The sequence below is a fragment of the Chelonia mydas genome, chromosome 3 (assembly GCF_015237465.2).
Source record: "Chelonia mydas isolate rCheMyd1 chromosome 3, rCheMyd1.pri.v2, whole genome shotgun sequence".
NCBI classification, from domain to species: Eukaryota; Metazoa; Chordata; order Testudines; family Cheloniidae; genus Chelonia; species Chelonia mydas.
In genome coordinates, this window is record NC_057851.1 from 143,101,955 (window position 1) to 143,124,212 (window position 22,258).

At 50.3% G+C, this 22,258-nt stretch overlaps 3 protein-coding genes across 10 annotated transcripts in view; 1 reads left to right on the top strand and 2 right to left on the bottom strand.

Annotated features, from left to right (window-relative positions):
* Nucleotides 1-207: 207 nt before the first annotated feature.
* On the bottom strand, nt 208-11,279 carry YIPF3 (Yip1 domain family member 3). Its single transcript, XM_037895478.2, has 9 exons — nt 11,052-11,279; nt 10,597-10,803; nt 10,121-10,227; nt 9,129-9,174; nt 8,173-8,265; nt 6,875-7,006; nt 6,153-6,266; nt 5,461-5,584; nt 208-4,026 (listed from the first exon to the last, which is right to left on the bottom strand). The coding sequence occupies exons 1-9, from the start codon at nt 11,133-11,135 to the stop codon at nt 3,905-3,907; spliced, it is 1,029 nt and encodes a 342-aa protein (XP_037751406.1). The 5' UTR covers nt 11,136-11,279; the 3' UTR covers nt 208-3,904.
* Nucleotides 11,280-11,487: 208 nt separating this feature from the next.
* Nucleotides 11,488-18,458, top strand: POLR1C (RNA polymerase I and III subunit C). Its single transcript, XM_037895476.2, has 9 exons — nt 11,488-11,715; nt 11,873-11,944; nt 12,250-12,357; nt 13,183-13,315; nt 13,489-13,608; nt 13,901-14,053; nt 14,537-14,686; nt 15,258-15,374; nt 16,545-18,458. Exons 1-9 carry the CDS (start codon nt 11,488-11,490, stop codon nt 16,661-16,663), a joined length of 1,200 nt encoding a protein of 399 aa, XP_037751404.2. The 3' UTR covers nt 16,664-18,458.
* Nucleotides 18,459-19,913: 1,455 nt separating this feature from the next.
* The window catches only part of XPO5 (exportin 5), a 38,018-nt gene continuing 35,673 nt past the window's right edge, over nt 19,914-22,258 (bottom strand). For all 8 annotated transcript variants that reach the window (XM_043543461.1, XM_043543460.1, XM_043543462.1 and 5 more), the window contains exon 33: nt 19,914-21,710. In XM_043543461.1, coding sequence (XP_043399396.1) covers nt 21,567-21,710 — 144 coding nt within the window. In that variant the 3' untranslated portion in view covers nt 19,914-21,566. The remainder of the gene's footprint in view (nt 21,711-22,258) is intronic.

The window sequence follows — 22,258 nt, forward strand, 5'->3', positions numbered from 1 at the left end:
CTGTCTCATGTCTTCCTAAGACTGGGCACAAAAGAAAGCTGACCTTAATGACTGTACTCGGATCACACAATAGTTTTGCTAAGGAGGGTGTCCGAGGGTTGGGAAGTTAGTTTGAGCACATTGGTCTGCAGGGAGAGGGTTTGGAGAGTGGAAAGTTACCAAGTGGCACAAAGAGACAGGTGACTAAGCAGCAGAGCTGAGCAAAAATTGTTTGTCAAATAGTTTATTTGTCAAAAAGTGCGAGTTTGTTCATCATGAAATGTGAGTTCAGCAAATAGTTTCAACCAAAACCAAAAAAATCAAAATGTTTCAGAAATATCAAAACCTTTAATTTTGACCCAACTCAAAGTTCTGCATTTCAACAAAGGCAAGGGAGGCTAGAGTCACAAAATGGCCTGGTGGGAGGAAGGAAAAAGTCTCCCTTATAACCTGTAGTCCAGTCATTAGGGCCCTCTCCTGGGTTGGGGAAAATCCTGGTTCAGTTTTGCTCTCTGCCTGCTGTGGAGAAGGGGTTTGAACTGAGTTCTTCCACATCACAGGAGCAGTCCCTAGCCATCAGGCTACGGGACAGTCTAATGCAGCACTTTCTCCGTCTCTCCTTGTCATAGTTGGGGCTAGCCCCTTAACAGGGAGTGGACCCAGTCCCGCTGTGGCCAGTTAAGTATCTCCTAATAAGGTTAACAGTGGGCACCTCTACCCTATATAAAGTCAGATAGTTCTTAGGAAGAAGGAAAGGGAAGGAAGTACCAACAAGATGGGCCTTGAGGAAGATGGCAGGATGGTACCCTGGGCTGAGGAAGACAGGTAATTATGAGCTCTGGAAAGGAACCTGTGGCCAAGGAGAGCCCTAGGAAGTATCACTTGATAAAGGGAGACTGGATGTATGGTTTATTGATTTTTCTTAGGGCTGTACATATGGATGTCTCGGAGAGGAGTTTGAGGAAGGGCACATTTAAAGAGGATCGGTGATTTATTGATTTGGCTTGGGAGTGTACTTAAAACAGTCTATGAAAGAGGCACCTAGGCCTGGCAGAAGTCCCAAAGGGAATGTTACTTTGGCTGGACAGTTGGGAGTTTGGACTTTCCATTAATGTGGGAATAAGAAAGTTACATGTGTGCCAATAAACAAACCAAGCCCGGGAGTAACAGTGAAACTTGTGCAGTTCCTGCTCAGGGAGAGGGGGTAGAAATGAGGCAGATCTGGGGCACAGGCACACCCAGCTGTAAGGGGGTGCTACAAGATGACTGCCTCTGACATTCCTGCTGAAGCTATTTCATTTTTTTTCAGAAACACTGGGACAAGGTCTCCCCAGTCCTAGGCGAGTGCTGTAACCACCACACTAGAGTAATCCCCATACTTTCCCTGGCCTGTTGTCTAATCACTGTCTTTCATGGTAGCAATGTATAGTTAGGTGCTTGAATAGCTCTACCCACAGCTAGGGAAGATTCTATGAAATATGGGTCCTCTGCTACAGAAAGCAACCTAGCCCAGCCTTCGGGGGAGGGGGAAAGCTGAGAGCCATCTACTCGTTGCCTTGGTACAGGTTGGAATAGCTTGGAGGCTGCTCTCATTTGCACTAGCTGGCTATGGCTGCCAGAAGACAAGCCAGTAGCTAGGGCTAGTTTGAGCTGCTCATCTGCACCCTGCCATAGCCCCTGCAGCAGAAGGCCTATGAGCTGAATACATCTGCTATAATGCACTGTGGAGACTCTTCTTCCCTCTCTTTCTCTCCCCACACCTCCTACCGCACGGGGGAATCCCCTTCAGGGGACTAATAGATGTTTTCTGCTCCCCTGGTGTTACCTGAGTGGTCCAAATGGAGTGGAGAAGGCCAGAGAATCTGCTTAAAAACACTTTTGGGAAACAGTATTTGAGCATCAGACTAAGAGGTTGGACAGCTGAGGGCAAACAATTCATGGAGTGTGCTGGGGAACAGGAAGCCCCTCCACTACACCAGACACGAAAACCAATGTCCACAGCTAGGAGACAGGCAGAGTAGGTGATTTGCATTTACTGCCAAGAATCATAGAAACGCAGGACTGGAAGGGACCTTGATATGTCATTTAGTCCAGTCCCCTGCACAGAGGCAGGAATTATTCTCTCAACCATCCCTGACAGTTGTTTGTCTAACCTGTTCTTTAACATTTCCAGTGACTGGGATTCCACAACCTCCATAGGTAATTTGTTCCACTACTTAACTACCATTACAGTAGAAAGCTTTTCCTAAAGTCTAACCTAAATCTCCTTTGTTGCAATTTAAGCCCCTTGCTTCTTATCCTGTCCTCAGTGGTTAAGGAGATCACTTTCCTTTATAACAACCTTTTCCATACTTGAAGGCTTATGTCCCTCCTCAGTCTACTACAGACTAAAACAAACCAAATTTTTTTTCAATCTTGCCTCATAAATCATTGTCTAGACCATCAATCACTTTTGCTGATCTCCTCTGGACTTTCTCCAGTTTGTCCACATTCCCAAAGTGTAATGCCCAGAACTGGATACAAGGCCTCAACTGGAGTATTATCAGTACTGAGTGGAAGCTTAAACACTCCTGTTAATACATGCCAGATTTTTTTTTTATTTTTTTTTGCAACCATGTTAAACTGATTCATTTAGTTTGATTTCCTATAATGCCCAGACCCTTTTCTGCAGTACTCCTTCCTAGGCTGTCCTTTCCCATTTTGTATTTGTGCAACTGATTAGTCCTTCCTAATTGTAGTACTCTGCATTTGTCCCTAATTCAGATTATTTCTCCTGTCAAGATCACTTTGAATGCTGATCTTGTCCTCTAAACTGCTTGCAACTCCTCCCAGTTTGGTATCATCAGAAAACTTTAAGTGTACTCTCCATGCCATTATCCAAATCATTTATGAAGATATTTAATAGAACGAGGTGCAGGACCGATCCTTGCAGGACCCCACTTGAGATGCCCCACCAGCTTGATTGTGAGCCACTGATAACGGAGTGTGGTTTTCTAGGCAATTGTGCACCATCCTACAGTAGGTTTATCTAGAAGAAGGTAAATAAGCACCTCTGCCAACTGCTATGCGCAGGCTCAAGTAATGCAGTTGCTGGTGGGATGGGTGGGGGAACCCCTGTCCCATGGAACAATAAAGCAGGGGGAGGTATCAGAAGAGCAACAGCGCGATCATGGAGGTGGAGGGACTGAGTTCCATGACCAAGACTGAAACAGCTTGGTCAGTCCGGCTATGACATATAGCAACAAGAGGGGAAGCAGGGTGAGATAAGCCTGCACCTACTGGAAATGGAGAGGAATTGTTTGTGGGGAATGCTAAGGAGGAAGGGGGCTCAGTTAAGCAGTGCAATGTTCCAGCAGATTCTCAGGGCACCTTTGCTAATGTTGAAGGGCCTTTTGAGTTACTGAATAGTTGCTCAAGGGAAGCCCCCTCACAGGACTTTTAAAAATGCACCAGATAAAGGTCCAGGGAACAGGCTGCAATGCATAATCCTGTTCAGCTCTGGGAGGGGAGAGGGAAAGATTAGATGGGACCCAACAAAACTCTTCCTTCTCTCCCCTGTATGAGCAGGTTCTAACATAAGGCATCACTCAGCACCAACATCCATTTAATTCCTCCCTCTTCAGAAGGGGAGCAGAGCACACAGGCTGGTAGTTACAAGACAAGCAAAAGGGTTGGGGCGGGAACAGCAGCTATAAAATCCCAGCTAAGTGTGCAGGAGGCTGAGAGGACAGCTCTGACCAGCACAGATGCAGGCTGGGAAGAGCTGAGTTCCTTTGAGATACAAGGGGGAGCCCTGCACTCAGCTCCCCAAAAGAGGTTAAGAGAAACCAAGTCCTGCTCTTTTGTCCTTTCCCCAGGTAACAGCAGGTGGTTATGACCTAATGGCCCCAGAAGAGGTGAGGGCAGCAAGTCAGAGTCCATGAGGCTACAGGGTCAGCGCGATGGCTTTGGCTGTTGTGTTCAGTACAACAGAGGAAACAATGGGGATGTCTCTGGCGACTCTCTGAAAGGGGGGGACGTTGGGTCCTTCTAACGTGTCCAGGATACCTGCGGAGAAGGGTAAGAAGTGAGAGTTAGACACTAAGGGAAGAGTGTTTCTATTCCACTCTGGCCAGGCAGACAGGGCACATGCTCAGAGGCATTGCACATGTATGCTGGAGGCTGGGGTCTCAGGACAGGTAGCTTTTAGGTTCATACAAGCAGTAATACTTCCAGAACGAGCCCTGTGTGCACGTGGCTAAACAGCTGCACTGAGCAGAGCCTGTCACCTCTGCAGTAGGGCAGGGTGGCTATGTATCTGAAGAGTGGAATACAGAGCCCCTCACCCTGAGACTGTCAGCCATCATTCTTTCTGGGGGACCACTGCAGTGTCACATGCTCCCCTGAGATACTCCTAGGTACCCTCAGCTTGAGGGAGCCCTCTCTCCATTTGACTTCAGCACCTGTCCAGTTGTCCCTCAGGACAGTCCCACAGATCTCCTGTTTTTCATCCTTAGTTATGCATAAAATATTTATAGCGGGAGCTGCAGCTGGCAAGGGCTGTGAGACATTTGTATCTCTCTGCAGTACAAATATGGACCTGGTGTGGCAGGGAATACAAGTACAGGCTGAGGACCTGTGCCCCAGGCCCTGCCTGTAACCCCTTTAAAGCAAGTGATTTCTAGGGCAATCCTTTGGAAAATGTTCTTCCCAGCAGATGAGTCTCACACTGTGGACTTGGAGCCCTTGCTCCAGCAGAGAGAATGGATCCATGACAGGGCAGTGCTGACTTCCAAAAAACGTTAAGCCATTCTATAAATATCAAGGGTGGGGCCGCGTCTGGAATACTGCATGTAGTTCTGGTCACCCTATCTCAAACAGGATATTGAAGGGGGTTTAGAGAAGGGTGGCAAGAATGATTAGGGACCTGGAAAAACTCATTTGAAGAGACTGGCATTGTTTACAGTCAGAGAGGAGATTATATATAATGGATGGTCTAAACAAGGGAATTCTCCCTGCCTCATAACACAAGAACAAGGGATGTTACATTCAAAGTAGATAAACATACTTTTTTCATACAATGCATAATTAGACCTTGGAACTCCCTGCCACAGGCAGTAAGTGAGACTAAGAATTTAGCAAGATTCAAAGAGGAACTGGACATTTATATGGATTACAAGAATATCCACAGTTAACACTTATGCTAACACTTTGGAAGGGCTATCAATTCTTGTCCTTCAAGGCTTATGCCAGGCTGTAGCTATTCGAATGAGACCGAACGCAGGCAGCAGATTATACCACATTAGACCTGCCTCTGAAGCATCTGGTACTGGCCACTGACAGACAGGACACTAGAGTAGATGGATCTCACATCTGATCACATATGGAAATTCCTGTGTTACCTGACCCAGAACTGTGCTACAGCTTGGGAAGAACAGAAAGCAGGGCCCCAGGATGCCCAGTCAATAACCCCAAGCCTAAACAGGTGTTGCCTTCTCTTACCTTCCACCACCTTGTGATAGGCAAAGTGCAGATAGAGGAGAAAAAGCATGTGCAGAGCAGCCAGGGTTCCACACAGGATGAGCCGCTGGGTATGTCCTACTGTGCGTGACACCAGCACAGCAACCTAGGAAAGAGACCCGGGTTAGACAGACAAGGCCCCGCCTCTGACTTCAGAATCTTGAGCAGGAGATGCACATGGGAGATGGGCCAAGCTGCAAGAGCTTGCTGATCCCTCACCCCCTCTTCAGGCAGATCCCTGCTGCAATCAGGCCTCCAATATCCCTAGACAGAGCTCTTGGGTCTAGCCAGAGGAAGCTGGTAAGGGTTAGAAGGTACCATGTTCAGTGAGCAGTCACCTCCTGTCAGTGCTAACGGAATACTCTTTGTGGGAATGGGTATGGACCTCCAGGACTCCCCATCATGCTGCCCACTACAAGGGGAGTCAGGCTGCTTCCCATGACATCCCACTCAGTTGTGATGGGAATTACTGCCAGTCCTGCAGAGCTGAAAGCACATCACACTGCTGTCTCCTCTAGTTCACCTGCAGTGGGGCTCCCCATAGCCTAGCGAGACCCAGACTTTAGCCACTAACCTCAGGGAAGGGAGGAGTGACATCAAAGGTGTATCTCTGCAAAATTACAGCTGACAAGCCTGCTTAGCAGAGAGCCCCTGCTAGGCTGCCCATCCCTTACCATTCGTAGTGTGGAGAGGCCGCCAATCACCAGCCAGAAGATATAGAAGAGGGAGTGGAAGTGGATGTTATAGGTAACAAAGAGGGTGATGCAGTGTCCAAAGAGACCATAGCCCTGAAAGGAACAGAAAATGTATGGTAAGAGTGGCAGCCCCACATGGAGGCACATAATATGCACTGGACATGAAAAGTAGCAGCTTACTCTGAGCACACCAAAGCTTCACTAGGTGCACGTACGCCAGAGAGGTGCAGCAGCCAACTATCACACAACCAGCTGTGGCTACTGTGATGGCTGGAGGTATGGCTTCCTGCCCCAGAATGCCAGGGCCTGCTGGAGGTGGGTCTGGCAGTAGGCCCCACTGTGGGCTTAGATACCACAGGGCCTGGCTGTGGCAGATGAAGGAAACTAACTTATGTCTAGAGGCAAATGGGAATCTCCCAGTTTCACAGCTGGGCATTGAAATCAGGGAAAGAAACAAGCTGTCAGTCTGGAGCAACTGTCCCCTCCCCTTGTCCCAGGAGAGGGGTCCCCAGCAGGGATAGCAGCTTGAGACTCAAAGTAAATTCCTGCCTTGCCCCAAGGGATTATTCATATGTATACAGTACAGCCACAAATAGAAACCATCAGTTTACCATGATGCAAGGGCTACATTCCCATCCTCCTTCCCCTGGTGGAGCTCTGTGCAGCTACCCTGCACCCTGGGAACCCCGCTCTGAACATACCAGCAGTGACAGCATCTGCACCATGGTGATCTGGGCATTGCACAGGTATGCCAGGAAATAGATGAAGGAGGAGACGCCCAGCCAGTAACCGAAGCACGTGCCAATTGCTGTGCCCATCAGTGTGCCTTCCCTCTGCAGAGAGAGCAAGAAGGTGAAGAGGATGGCAGAGAAGACACCACACACAGAACAGTTACCAACCAACCATTACCCACCCTCAGCAGATGTCCCCTTGCCTTTGGTAGATGTTTACCTAATGCCTGGCTAGCAGCATCCAGGGGGGATGGACCAGTGATGCAGTGCTAATTGTATAGTGCAGGAGGCCTGCAGAAGTGATCTCAAGTTGGTAATTCTGTCACGCATGAGTGTGTGTGACATCACCATAAAAAAGCCCCCATATCCAACATCTAACTTTTACCAGTACGTTTAACTGAAAAGCTGCATAACACAGCAATTGAGACTTCAGACCTTACTAATAAATACATGTATCGTATCAACATAAAACATACCTAACTCAGTTTACAGTTTGGTGTATAAAAGCTAAGTAGCAAGGCACATCCAAAGCACATATATGCTTAGTCAAAAAGCCCACTGGCGGCACAAGTAAGATACTGTTTTTACAACATTAATAATCTCTACAAATGTCAAATTAGGGCAACGCTCACTGGTATTCTCCAGCTATGTTTATTGGGCTGCTCCATAAACCCAATTTAACTGGCTGATCAGATAATGGCAATGGTTTTCCACCAGCCCCAACTTATCCTGACAGCCCCCACGCACATCCCAGCAGCCCTGACCATACATTCCACTCCCAGCAGTGCCCAACACCTCAGCCCCACTGGTCACAGCCCTCACTCATCTCAATATCCTGGCCCCCCGAACTCCACCAGTCCCAATCCCACGACATCCCCACTCACAACTCACCCCGGGACCTTTCTGGCCACTCACTGGGAACCCCCGGCACAGCACTCCGCTCCTCTCCCAGGCTAGGGCGGCTCCTCTCGCTCCTGACCATCCTGTCCTGGATTTCAGGTGCCAGAACACCTCTCTGGACTGCTTAAGCAGCACTACACCCCTGCACTGGTCCATCCACTGCAGTAGGCTCTTTCCGAGCTTCCCAGACAGCAGAGCATTGGATTCTTCTGACCCTGCCAGCCCCAGAACAATAGGCCCTACCACACACCAAGGTCCCTTTCACCAACGCATTTCTAAGTCACTCTCAAAACAGAAGCACCCTGTGTAACCAACAGCAGCTCAAAGCCTGGTGCAAACCCTGGCTTGAAACTGAAATGTTCCCTTACAATGATGGTATCTGAGGTCTTCATCCCATGCAACAGGATGGCCACCAATGTGAAGACCAGCATGAGGGGGCCGTAGAGCTCACCTGCAATCTTCTACAAGGGGAGACAGAGAAGGGAGGGGTTTGGTTAGTGCTGCAGGAAGCCAGACCACCTCCAGGCTATATGGGAAGTGCCCTAGTCCTAGCTCATACTCTGGTCACTTACCGACCTGAGCAATTACAGCAAAGGCTGGTGATAGGAACCAAAGAGAACCGATCATATGAGTAAGGGTTAAGGAGGAAGCTTAACTGAGATACTGACTGAGAAGTCAGATCAGGAGCTAGGGTCCCACTGCATGGGAGTAGGGGGATGTGGTTTAATGGGAATTAACCAGGAAATCTGGTAGAGGGACCATACAAGAACTTCTGTCCCACACAACCCATACACAATCACCCTTACACATGCAAGGCAAAGTGCTTTAACAAATTCATCCATAGAGCTCTATTTGGTGGTGGGGGGAGGGGGAAGAAGGGAGGCAAAACACAAGGCCACAAAAGGAGTCTGTGTCAGAGCCCAGAGTTTCCTGCTCTCAGGCCATAGTCAGCTCCAGTACAATTAGTGAGAGAGTGAACAAAAGTGTCTGTAGCACTGTGTCAGCAGCACTTTGCTGACAGGATTATTACTTAGCAAACTGACAGCTTTGGAGAGCACTGGACTTGGGGGTGGAAGTGAGTAGGTGCTGTGCGATTGTGCTAGCTCTGAGAGAGGCATAAAGGACAGCACTGCCTTAAGAGGGCCGGCCTTATGGGCTCCTTGCTGTCGGTCACAACTGCTGAAACCCCCTCAGGCAAAGGTGTGCAGAGTACTGATAGGCATTTCTAACACACTCATCTCCCAAACATCTGATTAAGCGCACCAATGCCTCTGAAGCCCATTCACTCAGGATACAGAGCCTGGTTCATCACAAGGGAACTCACCTGGGGAAAATTAATCATCTTCATGGGGATCATGGACTCCAGCAATCTGCACCGCACAAAAGCACAGGAGGATGTCAACAGCAAGGAAGACAATTAAAAAATTAACAAGAAACCTGAGAAGTGAGAGATGCTGTATTCCATTCCCTGATCTCCTGAGCCAGTGTAACCCCGTGACCTGGGGCCATATTGGAATCAGTGCTCTAGTGATGTAAGGCTCCATCTCTCTTTCCCTCTGACCCCCAACAGAGCCAGCCAATCCCAATAGCAACCAGGGACCAGTCTGGAAACAGTGCCCTAGAAGGAAAGGATCTGTATTGCAATCCTAGCCCTCTGTGCACAAGTAGATTTCTGAAAGAACTCTTGCCTGGTGTCCTGAGGGCAGGGTGGCACCATGGGAAAGTGGGGACTGTAGAGAGGCTATCATAGAGGAGACAGCCAAAGCTTTGCATCTGTGGAAACAAACGTTATGTGGGACAGATGGAGGTTTAGTAGGCCTCTGCGCTTTCCCCACACAGGATGAGAGATTAGCAACAATGAAAGGCTAAAGGAGCTGCTGGGCTCAGCTCCACAAACCCTGTGTCTTGAACACAGAATGGCACCAACAGGCTTCAAATGAAACAACATCCAACTCAGTTCGGGGATGTTTTGTTGTAACTGTTTAGGGATAAAGAGGGATAAGTACTTTGAGTATCCGGGAGCACTTTCCCCCCAAAACCTTTCTCCATAAAAAGCCCATAAGCAGAAGTGGACTAATTAGGAGCGATCCAGGCCTTCATTATACAAGAAATAGCGTGGAAGATGCTCCTCATTTTATGGCATGGCTCTTCTGCCCTGTTCAGTGGCACCTTTACTATGTGTTCCTGGTCCATTATCATGGGGCAGCCCTTCTAAAGCACCTGGTGTATGGGCCACAGCAGTGCATACAGCTGCTCAAAAGCAGGTGAGAAGCCTGCATGACCTGAATCATTTGCCCCTCTGCCCAGTTTGCTCACCTGTTCCGAACTTGGATGGGCTCCACATCAAAGTAGGGTCTGAGAATATCTATGTTGGCATAGAGACTGAAGGCCTTCGAGGCTTGTCTCTTACCTGCCTGCCACATCTGGGGAGAGAAATGGGCAACTGTAGCAGACTGAACACTCCTTCTGCAATGCTGCTCTGAGCAGATTCCCCTAGAACCAAAGCACCAGGTGGCTAAATAACCAGGAGGAAACAGAAACATCTTCAGAGAGATCAGCATCCCACCCAAAGTCTGGGAGGAAGCAGGACAAAGGACATCAAGGCCACAATGGGACTCAGGTTGGAGCACTGGGAAACCCTCAAGGAGATGGGGAATAGAGGCCAGGAGAGAACAGGGTCAATTGGGAAAGGGCTACCTGGCCCCGAGATGGGATCTGGCGCCCACCACAGTCAGAGCCAGCGCATGAAGGTAACATAGCCAGGGCCCCATCCCTTGCAGCACTCTGCTCACCTGGTCAGCTACTTGTCGGCCCAGCTGTCCCTTAAAACCCTTCATGCCCAGAAACTCTCCATCCTCCTCGTCTGCCGCAGCAGCTTCGGCATCCACGTCCTCCTCCTCCTCCTCCTTCATGCGTTGGTGCATCTCGCCCATGTCCTCGAAGCTGGAGCCAGACGTGTCGTCCATGTTCTCCATGTCGATCACGGCGGAGCCTCCCCCCTGCGCCCAGGGCAGACGGACAGTGAGCCAGGCTCAGCAGAGCCGAGGCTCGGGCCAGGGGAGACCCCGTCCCAGCGCTCCGGTCCCGCAGCCAGAGCAGGTGCCGCCGCCCGAGGGGCAGCGCAAGGGGGGGCCCCCGCAGGGGCTGACCGCTGCGGGGCTGCACAGGCCGGCCAGGCCGCCTCCCCCCGCCACTAGCCCTGGGCGCCCCGCAGCGGCTCCCCCAGGCCGGCCCCCGCGGCCCGTACCTGCAGCGTGTCCTCGAAGCCGCCCCACTCCGCGCCGGCCCCGCTCCTCCCGCCGCCGCCGCCTGCCCCCGCCGGCCCCGACATCTTCCCCCTTGGCTGGGGGGACAGGAGCCCCCGGCCGCTCCGCGCCGCGCCGCAGGGGCTCGGGGAAGCCGCGTCTCCACCACGGAGGACCCGGAGGTGACGGACACAGACGTCAGCCGCTCTGGCCGAGGACGTGGAAGCTCCTGTACTCTCGCGACTTTTCGTAATAGCGGCCTGGCCGCGACGCCATTTTGGTTGTGGCAGAAAAAGCGAGCGTGAAGAAGGGCACCCCTGGGAGAAGGGTCGGCGCTGCGCCCTACCATCCGGACAGCGCGCACCCAGCCCAGCCGCTAACGCCAACAACTACGCGGGAGTAGCAGTGGCTGTTTCCTATGACAGCGCCACACCCAATATGGTGAAGACCAAGCCGGTGCCCTACGCCAGCGCTGTCAAAGGGGAAGAAAAGGCAGAGGCCGTATCACGTGACGGAGAGGCGAGGACGTGCTCATGCGCCTGCGCAGTGGCGAGCACCCTTGTTGCTGCGTCGCGTGGCCGGGGATGCGAGCGGGGCATGGCGGCGCGCGGCGGCGTGGAGGAGATGCGGAGCCGCGTGATACTTGGGGAGTTCGGGGTCCGCAACGTGAGTGAGTTGGGGGGGGACGTCACTCCCGGGCGTGGGGCAAGGGGCGGGGCCTAGCGCGCAGGCGGCGGTTGGGGGGTGGGGGCGGGCACGAGGGGTCCTGGGTCCGGTAGCGGCCCCGGCCCCGCCCAGCACCGAGCTCTCTGCTTCGCTCCAGGTGCACACCACGGACTTCCCCGGCAACTACCCCGGGTACGATGACGCTTGGGACCAGGCCGAGTTCGAGAAGGTGAGAAGCCGCTGGGGCCCCTGAGTGGGGGAGGGGGGTGGGTGAAGGGAGCGGGGGGTTAGCGGGGGGGGCGGGGCCCTGAGAGCAGAGCGGGGGAGGGGGATTGGGGTCTCCCGTGGCTGGTCTCTGCAGCACTGTGGCGGGTGGCCCCGGGCCTGGCTATGCAGGGCCTGGCTAAGGGACAGGCCCTAGGCTGCCTGGTCACCTGGCAGCAGCTAGCACGGCCCAGCCGCACCTCACCCCCCCCCCCACTTCCTGGAACTGGGGACCCCCAGTGACTCTGCTCCCTTGCGTCTGCCCTGAAGAATTTCCGGGTGGACGTGATCCACATGGACGAGAGCACGCTGGAGTTCGACATGGTGGGGATCGACGCAGCCATCGCCAATGCCTTCCGGCGTATCCTGCTCGCTGAGGTACCTAGCAGGGACTTCTGGACCTTCACGCCAGGGCTGTCTGACCCAGCTGCTGGTCCTGTGAAATCCTGTCATATCTATTTCTCACTGCTAGTCCTGGCTAAAGTTGAGCTGCTTTGGGATGGACAAAAATTTATCCCAATCTTCTCGTTCTTTGCCCAGAACCTACATTGTGTTGACTGGTAAAGAAGTCTCAAGGGAGGCCGGCTGGGGCTCTAGCTCCTAAGACTGTCGGGAAGTGAGTCCCAACTTTTGGGAAAAGCGAGCTTGTGACTGAGGGGTGTAGAGAAGACAGAAGCCCCAAACTCAGTGGGGTGGAGAATAGGCTTGAAGTGCAGTGAGGATATTCCATGGACTGCCGAGCTCACAACGCATAGTCTTTGCCCCTGAGAGAGGCAAACAGTCCTTCTGTAAGCTAGGAGAGCTTAGAGGGCATATAAGAGACCACCAGCAAAAGCTGTTGCATTTCTGGGATAAGTGTAGTCCAGCTGCTAGTAGCTGTTAAACAGCTCCCCCCCCCGATCATATGCTCAGATCTGCCCCCCCAGCATAGGGCCAAGTTCTACAGCTGCTCATATGGGGTAATGCAAATCCTATTAAAATCAATGGTAACACTCAAGTGAGGAGCAGAGAGAAGATACAGGATCCTCGTCTAGATCCCTCCTTTGGTAATGGTGTCCGTGAAGAGCAAGAGTTAATCAAACCCCAAAGAGGGTGGGGGTGGAGTAAGAGAACTTCTGGCTGGGTATTAGGGAATGGTGCTTAGCAAATAGTGTATGGCTGGGGTACTGCCTGCCTGATTTGCTCTGTCTCCTTCTCCCTCAGGTGCCGACGATGGCTGTAGAGAAGGTCTTTGTGTACAACAACACGTCCATTGTGCAGGATGAGATCCTGGCCCATCGCTTGGGCCTCGTTCCCATCCGAGCTGACCCACGCCTCTTTGAATATAAGAATCAAGGTGAGAGTCTGTGCAGGGGATCCTATGATAAATGGAAATATTGGAGGCTGCTCTGAAGTGAAACCAGTGCCAGATGGATTAAGTAAATATGCTGTTCCAGGAGGGAGTGGGAATCTCGTCAATGGGGAGATGGCCCAGGCAGGACTTATTCTGCTTTCCCTATCCCTTTTTAGGTGATGAGGAAGGCACAGAAATTGACACGCTGCAGTTCCAGCTGAAAATCAAATGCAGCCGGAATCCTTGCGCAGTCAAGGAGTCATCTGACCCCAATGAGCTCTACATTAATCACAAAGGTAAAACTATCCTGTTCTGGAAGTAAACTCTCCCCTTCCCCAAGAGGATAGGGGCTTTGTTGACCCCAGTGAGCTCTACCTCAACCAGAAAGAGAACTCCTCTCTTCCCCTCCCCCTGGCATGAAGAAAACTGATCCCTTCCCTCTATGAAACTTGCTTTTTGCAAGGTCCAATCCTCATGGTTGTATTTTCCCTGCCCTGCTGGGATCAGCAGCCTCTTGTATAAGTGTTGTCTCATCTCTCTAAGTGCTGAGGCAGCTTGGCCTGATACCTGTCGTACGTCTCTCCACAGTGTACAGCAAAGACATCACGTGGGTGCCCCTGGGAAATCAAGCAGACCTGTTCCCAGATGCAGATTTGCGGCCTGTTCATGATGACATCCTTATTGCCCAGTTGCGGCCTGGCCAGGAAATTGATGTGCTCATGCACTGTGTCAAAGGCATAGGTGAGTCAAGGGTGCTCAGTGGGGCAGCGAGATGAAAAGCGTGGGTCTTTCAGGTGGGGTATGGTGTGTGTAGTGGGCATGAGGTCATAGGGATTTTTCCCTGATCTGTGGGGCCTTGAGTGTGGCTTGGCTCTCAGCTTTTTTGTCTTAAATTTCAGGCATTAAGGAGCAGTTCAGAGCTTAACCTTCTCTAATGAGGGATTAGTGGGCACTCTGAATGGAGGTGGGTTCTGTGTATCCTTAATGAAGCCCAAGGCGGACCTAGGATGAGCACCACATCATCCAGAAACTAAATTGGGCGTCCATCCTGGCCACACAAAGCAGCAGTGTCAGACTGGGTTGTGATGTCTTGTTACTTCTGACAGTACCATTCTGAAGGGCCTGCTTGGGGTAAATTGAGCTGGGAAGAGCCATGGTAATGGCAGCCCTGGGGGATCTTGCCCTCTCTGAGTTGCTGCAACGTGCTCCTGCCTTTTCCCTCAGGTAAAGACCATGCCAAGTTTTCTCCAGTGGCCACAGCTAGTTACCGGCTGCTGCCTGACATCACTCTGCTGCAGCCCATTGAGGGGGAGGCAGCTGAGACGCTGAAAAAGTGCTTCTCCCCTGGAGTTATTGAGATTCAGAACATCAAAGGTACCTTCCACCTCTACCCCAGGGACTCTGCATTTGCAGAGATGACTGAGTACAGTCTAGAACCAGGCATTGTACAAACAGAGCCTACTTCCCCAATGGCCCTCAATCCGGAATCTCGATTCTGGGTTTGGGCTCTACAAATGAATGGGTTTGTTATGTGTAAAAAGGTGATGAGGTTGAGGCTGTTCTCTCCCTGAGATGCCAGGGTAGGATATGCCTGTCCACTTAGCTCTTCTATTGCTCTTTACAGCTGCAGGTGCTGCTCAGTTGTCCATAAGGCTTTGTTCTAACTGTGGGCTGTTAGTTTGCCATTCCCAGCAGTCTCGAGGCCTCAGGTGGAACTGCGCCTAATGTTGGACAGGATGCACATTATCTTTTTGAGCTGGAGCTACCTATTCGGGCTTATGCCTTGCTGAAGTTTGTTTTGGAAGTAAGGCAGTTTTTTGTGTAGGACTTCAATGCCTTTTCCTGGTGGGGAGAATTGCATGTTTTGGGTGCAGTGCTGGCAGGAAACAGATCGCTGGTCCACTAGTATGGAGAGGGGGTATGTATTTGTCCCTATCTCCTGCAGGGAAGAAGGTGGCAAGAGTGGCCAATGCTCGGATGGACACGTTTAGCCGGGAGATCTTTCGGCACGATGATCTGAAGAACCTTGTGCGCCTGGCACGAGTGCGAGATCACTACATCTGTAAGTAATCCTCCTCTTCTGCTGGATGCTTCAGCCCATTTCTTGGCTTCTCAACTTGTCATCAAGCTATTTTAAGCCTCTTCATCGTCTGCAGAAGATCCACCCTTTCATACATTCATGTTACAGTGGGTGCCCCTGGGGGGCTTGGCTTTGGGGCAGGAGACATTCACATTTCCTTCTCCCTGTACGAAGCAAGCCCTGCAGTGTCTGAACTGTTGCCCACATTGGCTTAACTTGTCACTGTATGCAGGTCACTGTCTGCTTATAGCCACAGGTAGGCAGAGTGGCAGGGAGCATAGAATCGTAGAAGGGGAATGGACCTTGAGAAGTGATCAAGTCCAGCTCTTTACGCTGAGGCAGGACTAAGGAAAGCTAGACCATCCCTGGCGGTGTTTGTTCATCCTGTTCTTAATTTCCAATGATGGGGATTCCACAGCCTCCCTTGGAAGCTTATTCCAGAGCTTTAGTACGCTTATTAGGAGAAACTTTCTAACTATATCTAACCTAAATCTCTTGCTGCAAATTAAGCCCATTACTTCTTGTCCTACCTTCAGTGGATGTGGAGAACTGATCCTTGTTTTTATAACAGCACTTAACATCTCTGAGGACTGTTGTCAGGGTCCGTCCTGCTCTCCACCCCCCCACCCCAGTCTTCTTTTCTTAAGACTAAACAAGACCAGTTTTAACCTTTCCTCATGGGTCAATGTTTTCTGAACCTCTTATTTTTGTAGCTCTCCTCCGGACTCTCCATTTTCTCCACATCTTTCCTGAAGTGTGGTGCCTGAAATCAGACACCGTACTGCAACCGAGGCCTCACAGTTACTTCCTCTCTTGGGCTATTCCTGCTAATACACCCAGAATATTAGCCCTGTTCACAAGTTGTGAATTTGTGATCCACTTTAACCCCTCATCCTTTTCAGTGGTACTACCACCTAGCCAGTTATTCCCCATTTTGTAGTTGTGCAGTTGATTTTTTCCTTCTTAAGTGTAGTATTTTGCACTTATCTTGATTGCATTTCAATCCTGTCCTCCAGAGTGCTTAAAGCCCCTCCCCCGGTGTCATCTGCAAATTTTCTAAACATACTCTCCATTCCATTATCCAAGTCGTTAATTAACATGGAGGATCTGATGCTGGGTAGTAGCTGGGCTGATCCTTGTCTGTTTCCCTAGTCTCAGTGGAGTCTACAGGTGTCCTGCCCCCAGATGTGCTGGTGAGCGAAGCCATCAAAGTGCTGATTGGGAAATGTCGACGGTTCCTGGATGAGCTGGACTCCAACCACATGGACTGAGCAGTTCAGAGCCTCATGTTTGAGAAGCAGAGACTGATTCTATTGGCCTGGGCTCTTCATCTGCAGGGATTGTTTCCAGCCCACAAGCCTATGTAAACAGGAAGGGTACCTTCTGTGTTACCAAGCAATGGAACCATCCATCACCTATCCCCCATACTGTATGTAAGCAAGCAGGTGGACACACTAGAAATGAAGGTGTGCTGTTAACAGTTTCAGGACTGATAGCACCTCCACTTCCAGCTGTGTATATGCACTAGCAGGAGCCTAGGAAAGTCTTATGACTCATTTTCTAATGGTGTGCAGCACCTGCAGAGGATGGCCAGTAAGGCACAACAGAGGCTTGTACTGGCCACTGGGCTTTACTAAAGGCCCTAGATCTTCTAACTGAAGCCTTGCTAAGGAGAAGACCCAGCTTCAGCCAAAGGCAGATTGTGTGGAATTGTTAATAAAGTAGAGGCTGTTTTAACTGTCAGACTTCATTAAGTAAATTTAGCTTGGGGGTGGCTTGATTTTCGAGGGGGGTAAGTGGAAAGAGTCACCACTTACTGCACTTAATTCATTAACAATAACAATGCTAGTGCTGCAACACCTGAGCTGGTGCTTTGAAAGCTGGGCTCTAGTGTTGAGAGGCTAAAATGCCACTTTCCCTTTTTTCCCTTCAGGGTTAGCAATTGCTGTATTTGCTAAAATGGATATTTGATCACCAAAGGGAAAAGAGATGCTAAGACCATCTCTATTAAGAGGGGGTCTGCTCTGTGAAAGTTAAAGCAGTACTGCTTATACAGGAGCATGTGCTCTTGGTCAAGCAGTGCAAATCATGAAGAATAAAATTGGATTTTCAACGTTCTTAGTCAGCTCTAGGCCTAATATAAGCCTAGCCACAGAAAGTTTTAGAAGAGGATGCTAGCCTATTTGTATGGAGTCCCACCTTGCTAAATGTAGGCATGTGATCTGTATGACTGCAGATTTCATCACAACTAATGAACCTAGTAAGAGGGAAAGTATAATATTCAGGTAAGGATCACAGTGGAGAGGGAGTGCTGCCCTGGCTCTGAGCCTGTTCACTATACACAAGCAGCTTGCTTCTTAGGTTGCAACTAAGTATTATTAATCTTTATTTATGGGCTCCAGTAGGTGACCAAAAAATAAAGGAATATCTGTATCCTGCTACCCTAAAAATAAGGCTGCCCAATTTTTCCCACCTAGGGAAAAAAAAACTTTAGGGGATTAAAATGAGATTTCACTTAACTTTAGAAACAGTAACATGCTATCCCAGTAGGAGCTTAATACAGGGCATCTGGTGACTGCTGGAGCCCTGTATTTCCACTTAAAAAAAAAAAAGGCTCTTGCCCTCTTCCTTGCAGAGACAGACTCCAAAATGTAACCCTGTTGTTTAGCAAAATAATTATCTGTGGAAAGAACTTTTCTACTAATAGTGAAGTCAATCAGGCCAGCAGTTTGCACTCCAAAAAGTGACCCTTTAGCTCTTAGAAGGGAACAAGGGTGGGAGAGAGAGCTCCCCTCTCCCATATGCCTCTGTTCTCCAATCCCAGATTAAGAGTATTAAACTGAGGAAAATCTGAGGCAAAGTATAAAAGCTGGAAGAAAGACTGGGTCCATGTATGTAATTTAAGCATTTTACCAAACCTTGAAAGGTAAGTTAGGGATCTTATCTCTCAAAATAAGATACTGACTCAAATAATCATCACACCCTTCATTCTGCCCCTCAGAGTAAATGAATTGACATCTGTCTAATCCCACAGCTGCAATTAATAAAACTAGTACAAAAGCCAAATGTTTGCAAGATTCATTCATTCCTGGATCTACTTCCATATCACTTAAACCAACATCTTATGGGAACAGCCCACTTCATATTTGCCACTTTAATGATTAACATCCAGATACAGGCTATAAATTTTTTTTTTTAATTTTGGAGTTAAAAAGAGGGAATTCCTACTGTGTAACTAAGTAACAGCAGTGACAGATGATATGTCCCCTCTCTAGTCAGTCTTATTTTCACTTCCAATTTTAATAGACTTTTAAGGCCAGAAGGAACCACTGTGATCATATAATCTGACCTCATGCAGGTCACAGGCTAGACAAGTGGTTTTCAAACTTTTTTTTCTGGGGACCCAGTTGAAGAAAATTGTTGATGCTCGTGATCCAGTGGTGCTGGGGCTGAGGGGTTTGTGGTGTGGGAGGGGCTCAGGGCTGGGTCAGTGAGAGCTGCAGGCTGGGAATGAAGGGTTCAGGGTGCAGGAGGGGGGGTCTAGGCTGGGCTGTGGCTGAGAGGTTTGGGGTGCAGGAAGAGGTTCCAGGGGGAGCGGGGGGCACGCTCAGGGCTGGGGATTGGGGCCTGGGCTTACCTCTGGTGGCTCCCGGTTGGCGGTGCAGCCAGGGTGCAGAGACAGGCTTCCTGCCTGTCCTGGCACCGGAGACTGCGCTGCGCCTGAAGGGGCCAGCAGCAGGTCTGGCTCCTAGGTGGAGGTGTACAAGTAGCTCCACACAGCTCTGGCTTGCAGGCACCACCCTGCTCCCATTGGCTGGGAGCGTGGAGCTGGTGCTTGGGGTGGGAGCAGCGCACAGATCCCCATGGCCCTGCTGCGGGGCGCAGCGCAGTGTCGGAGAAGGTAGGCACTAGCCTGCCTTAGCGGGGCAGCACCGCTGACAGGACTTCTAACATCCTGGGCAGCGGTGTGGACCAGAGCAATCCAGTGCCTGACATGCTGCAACTCAAACTTTGAAAAAGGCTGGACTATACCACCTCACCCCATGGAAATTAGCTTCCATAGCTCAGTATCAGGAGTCACTTCCAAAGGACAAATGAACCATCCCAGGCACTGCTTTGTTTCATGACGGTGATACATTCTTGTATGCCAGCGGAGGCAGAGTTAGGTTGCAGTGGTTACATGAATGAGAGATAGTATTTTGTTTAGGTGCAACTGTAGTTTTTTTTCCCTGGCTTTAACTGCAGCCGTTGGTCTTGAAAGGTCATGTATACCTTCCCCTTAATTAGATACCTTTAATGTAGACTACAGTTCTTAAGCTTCTGAGTTGATCTTCACCCAAATGTATGGCTAGTGATGCAAGTCAGCCTGGAGAGTACATTAACCTCAGTGCTGTGAGTCTGAAACACTTTTGCCACTGGAGTGAAAAATGGGTGTTGGGAGGAGAAATACACAGTGTGGAAGCCTCACCATCAACTGGACAAGAGAACACCACAGAATAAAGACAGACATGATACCTTGTGTATGAAACCGAAATACCTTTATTGACATTCAGAGGTTTAACAACCAATCCAGAGACAGCTTCGCATTTAATATTCCTACAAAAGAAGGCTCTAAAAACCATTAAAAAAAAATCTTTGTTTGTAGCATGAAGTCACAATGTTAAAAATACCACAACACAATAAATACAACCAGCCTCTGCTGAGGCCAGGAGCCACTTCAGCTCAGGAGTAAGTAAAAAGATTATGAGGCAAAGAGTGGAAGGGACTGTGTAACAAGGGCAATAGGATGAGTGGGCTCAGGCCACAGGGATGGTCACGCTGTGTTCCCGAAGCCTGCTGTTCTCTCCAGCCCTATTCTAAGATTTCTGTTCTGCCCCTCGTCCAGGCCCCAGCCTAGCCAATACACTTCTCATTGGTTTCAGTTCTCTGTTCTTTTGCAGTCCCCTGGATGGCAAACCATAAAAGCTCGTTTTGGATAAAGACCTTCCCCCACCATACAATTTGCATTACAAAGCCCAACTCCTGCCACAACACTTGATCCTCAAGTAACAAACTCTAAACCACCCTCACTGCCACCAGAACAGGGCACAGAAGGGTTCAAAGCTCAGTCCCCATTTCCTTATTCTGCTAAAATGGTAGATCAGGAATTTAACCCCCATCTTCCTCAACCCTGGCTACAGCAGGTCCAGATTTCAAGAAGAACGGTGATGCTGGAGACTGCATATCCCTAAAGCAGAATGCAGGCGCACTGTCATCCCCGCGCAACACTGAGGGCTGATCCCCTTCAGGGTTTACAGGCTCTTGGCATACTGGTCCAGATTTTCCACACTCTGCACCTGTCATTTTCCAGTCCACAGGAAATGCTGCATGACATTCCTGCCCCAGCCCTGAGGGGCTTTTGATAGAAACTAGCATAAGGCTAAGCCAGCTTTCCATTTGGTTCCTTGTGGAGTAAGATCTACTGAGCACACATACGACGACGTCTGTCTCCTTCCAGAGAGGAGCAGTGTTTTAAAAATCAGACTGAGAACACTGACTCCGGGAGATTCTAGGGCACTGTATCACTCCCAAGCATGCAGCCTCCAGCCAGGAAAGCAATCACAGCTGAGAAAACTAGGGCTGCTTTCAAGTAGTCCAAGAGGGAAAGAGATTCACCAGAAAACAAGCCCTCTGCTGTCGTCACACTGAAGATGATACCAGATGGGGACAGCCAGTGGTGGGCACAACAGGAGTGTGATGCGTCCCAGGTGAAGCCTGGCTCCCTCCCTTCAGAGTGAGGCTGGGGAGCGCCATCTTCGCTGGGATACCATTCTCCCTCTCCTGTTCAACCTAACTCCTGAGGGACGAGCCCAGAAGCAGGTGGGGTTCGAGTGACCCAAGGCTGCAAAATAACTAGGCTCTACCTAGTGGAGTCTTTGTGCTCAGCTCTCATCTTGCACACAAGCTGAGACCTAAAGCTGCAAATCTGACAGGAAAATTAGGGAAAGCTTGACAGGCTGTATCAAGTCCGAACTCAGGGCGCATCCCCGCACAGGAAAGGTATGGGGATGAGACCAGTGGGGGCTCTGTTTAGGCAAATGCACATGGAGCAGTGATAAGAGGAATCTAATGTGGTTACTACAAGAGGAGACAGAAAATATGAAGTGAGGATGGGGGTGGCTGAGGTGCCCCAGCTCAGGGCTCGAAGAGTGCAGTGAGGCCTTCTCCATCCTCGTTGTTCTCCAGTACGTCTGTCTCCAGCGATGGCTTCACCTTTTTGAAGAGAGATGGGAGGTTCCGGATGTGAACCTCTTTGCGGAACTGTTCTCCCAGAGGCTTCTGCAGGGGATAGAGGGACAGGCCTAGGTTAGTCACTGCATCTGCAGACCCACTCCGCCAAAGGAAAATCTGTCACCTAAGTGTGTCTCAGGCATTCTCCGGTTCTACGGCAGTCATTACCCAGCTCAGGTGCTATGCTTTGCTCCAGTTCATGTCCCCCATCTTTTCTGTGTCCAGGAGAGTAGCCTGGCATCTGCAGTACATGCCAATGGAGGTGACACTGCCACAATGGGGTCCTGACTGTGACCACATAGTCAATAGGAGCCCAATGTTTCTTAACCCAATGGAGCAGTCCTGGTTAAAGCTCTGTACCCACCCATGGGCCCTGCCCAGTGGTGCTTACACCTTCTCTGCAGGAGCCCTGTACGCAGAGAGCCAGCAGCCCTTCAGCTAGGAGAGCTCCCACAAGGTGCCCTGAGTGCTCAGTCACCATCTCACCCAGGCCAGGGCTGAAGAGAGCCAGAGCAGCACAAACACTATGAAGGATGTGCTGCAGCCACATTCCAGCAGCACCAGAGAGCTGGACAAGGGAAAGGGGCTGAGGGGAG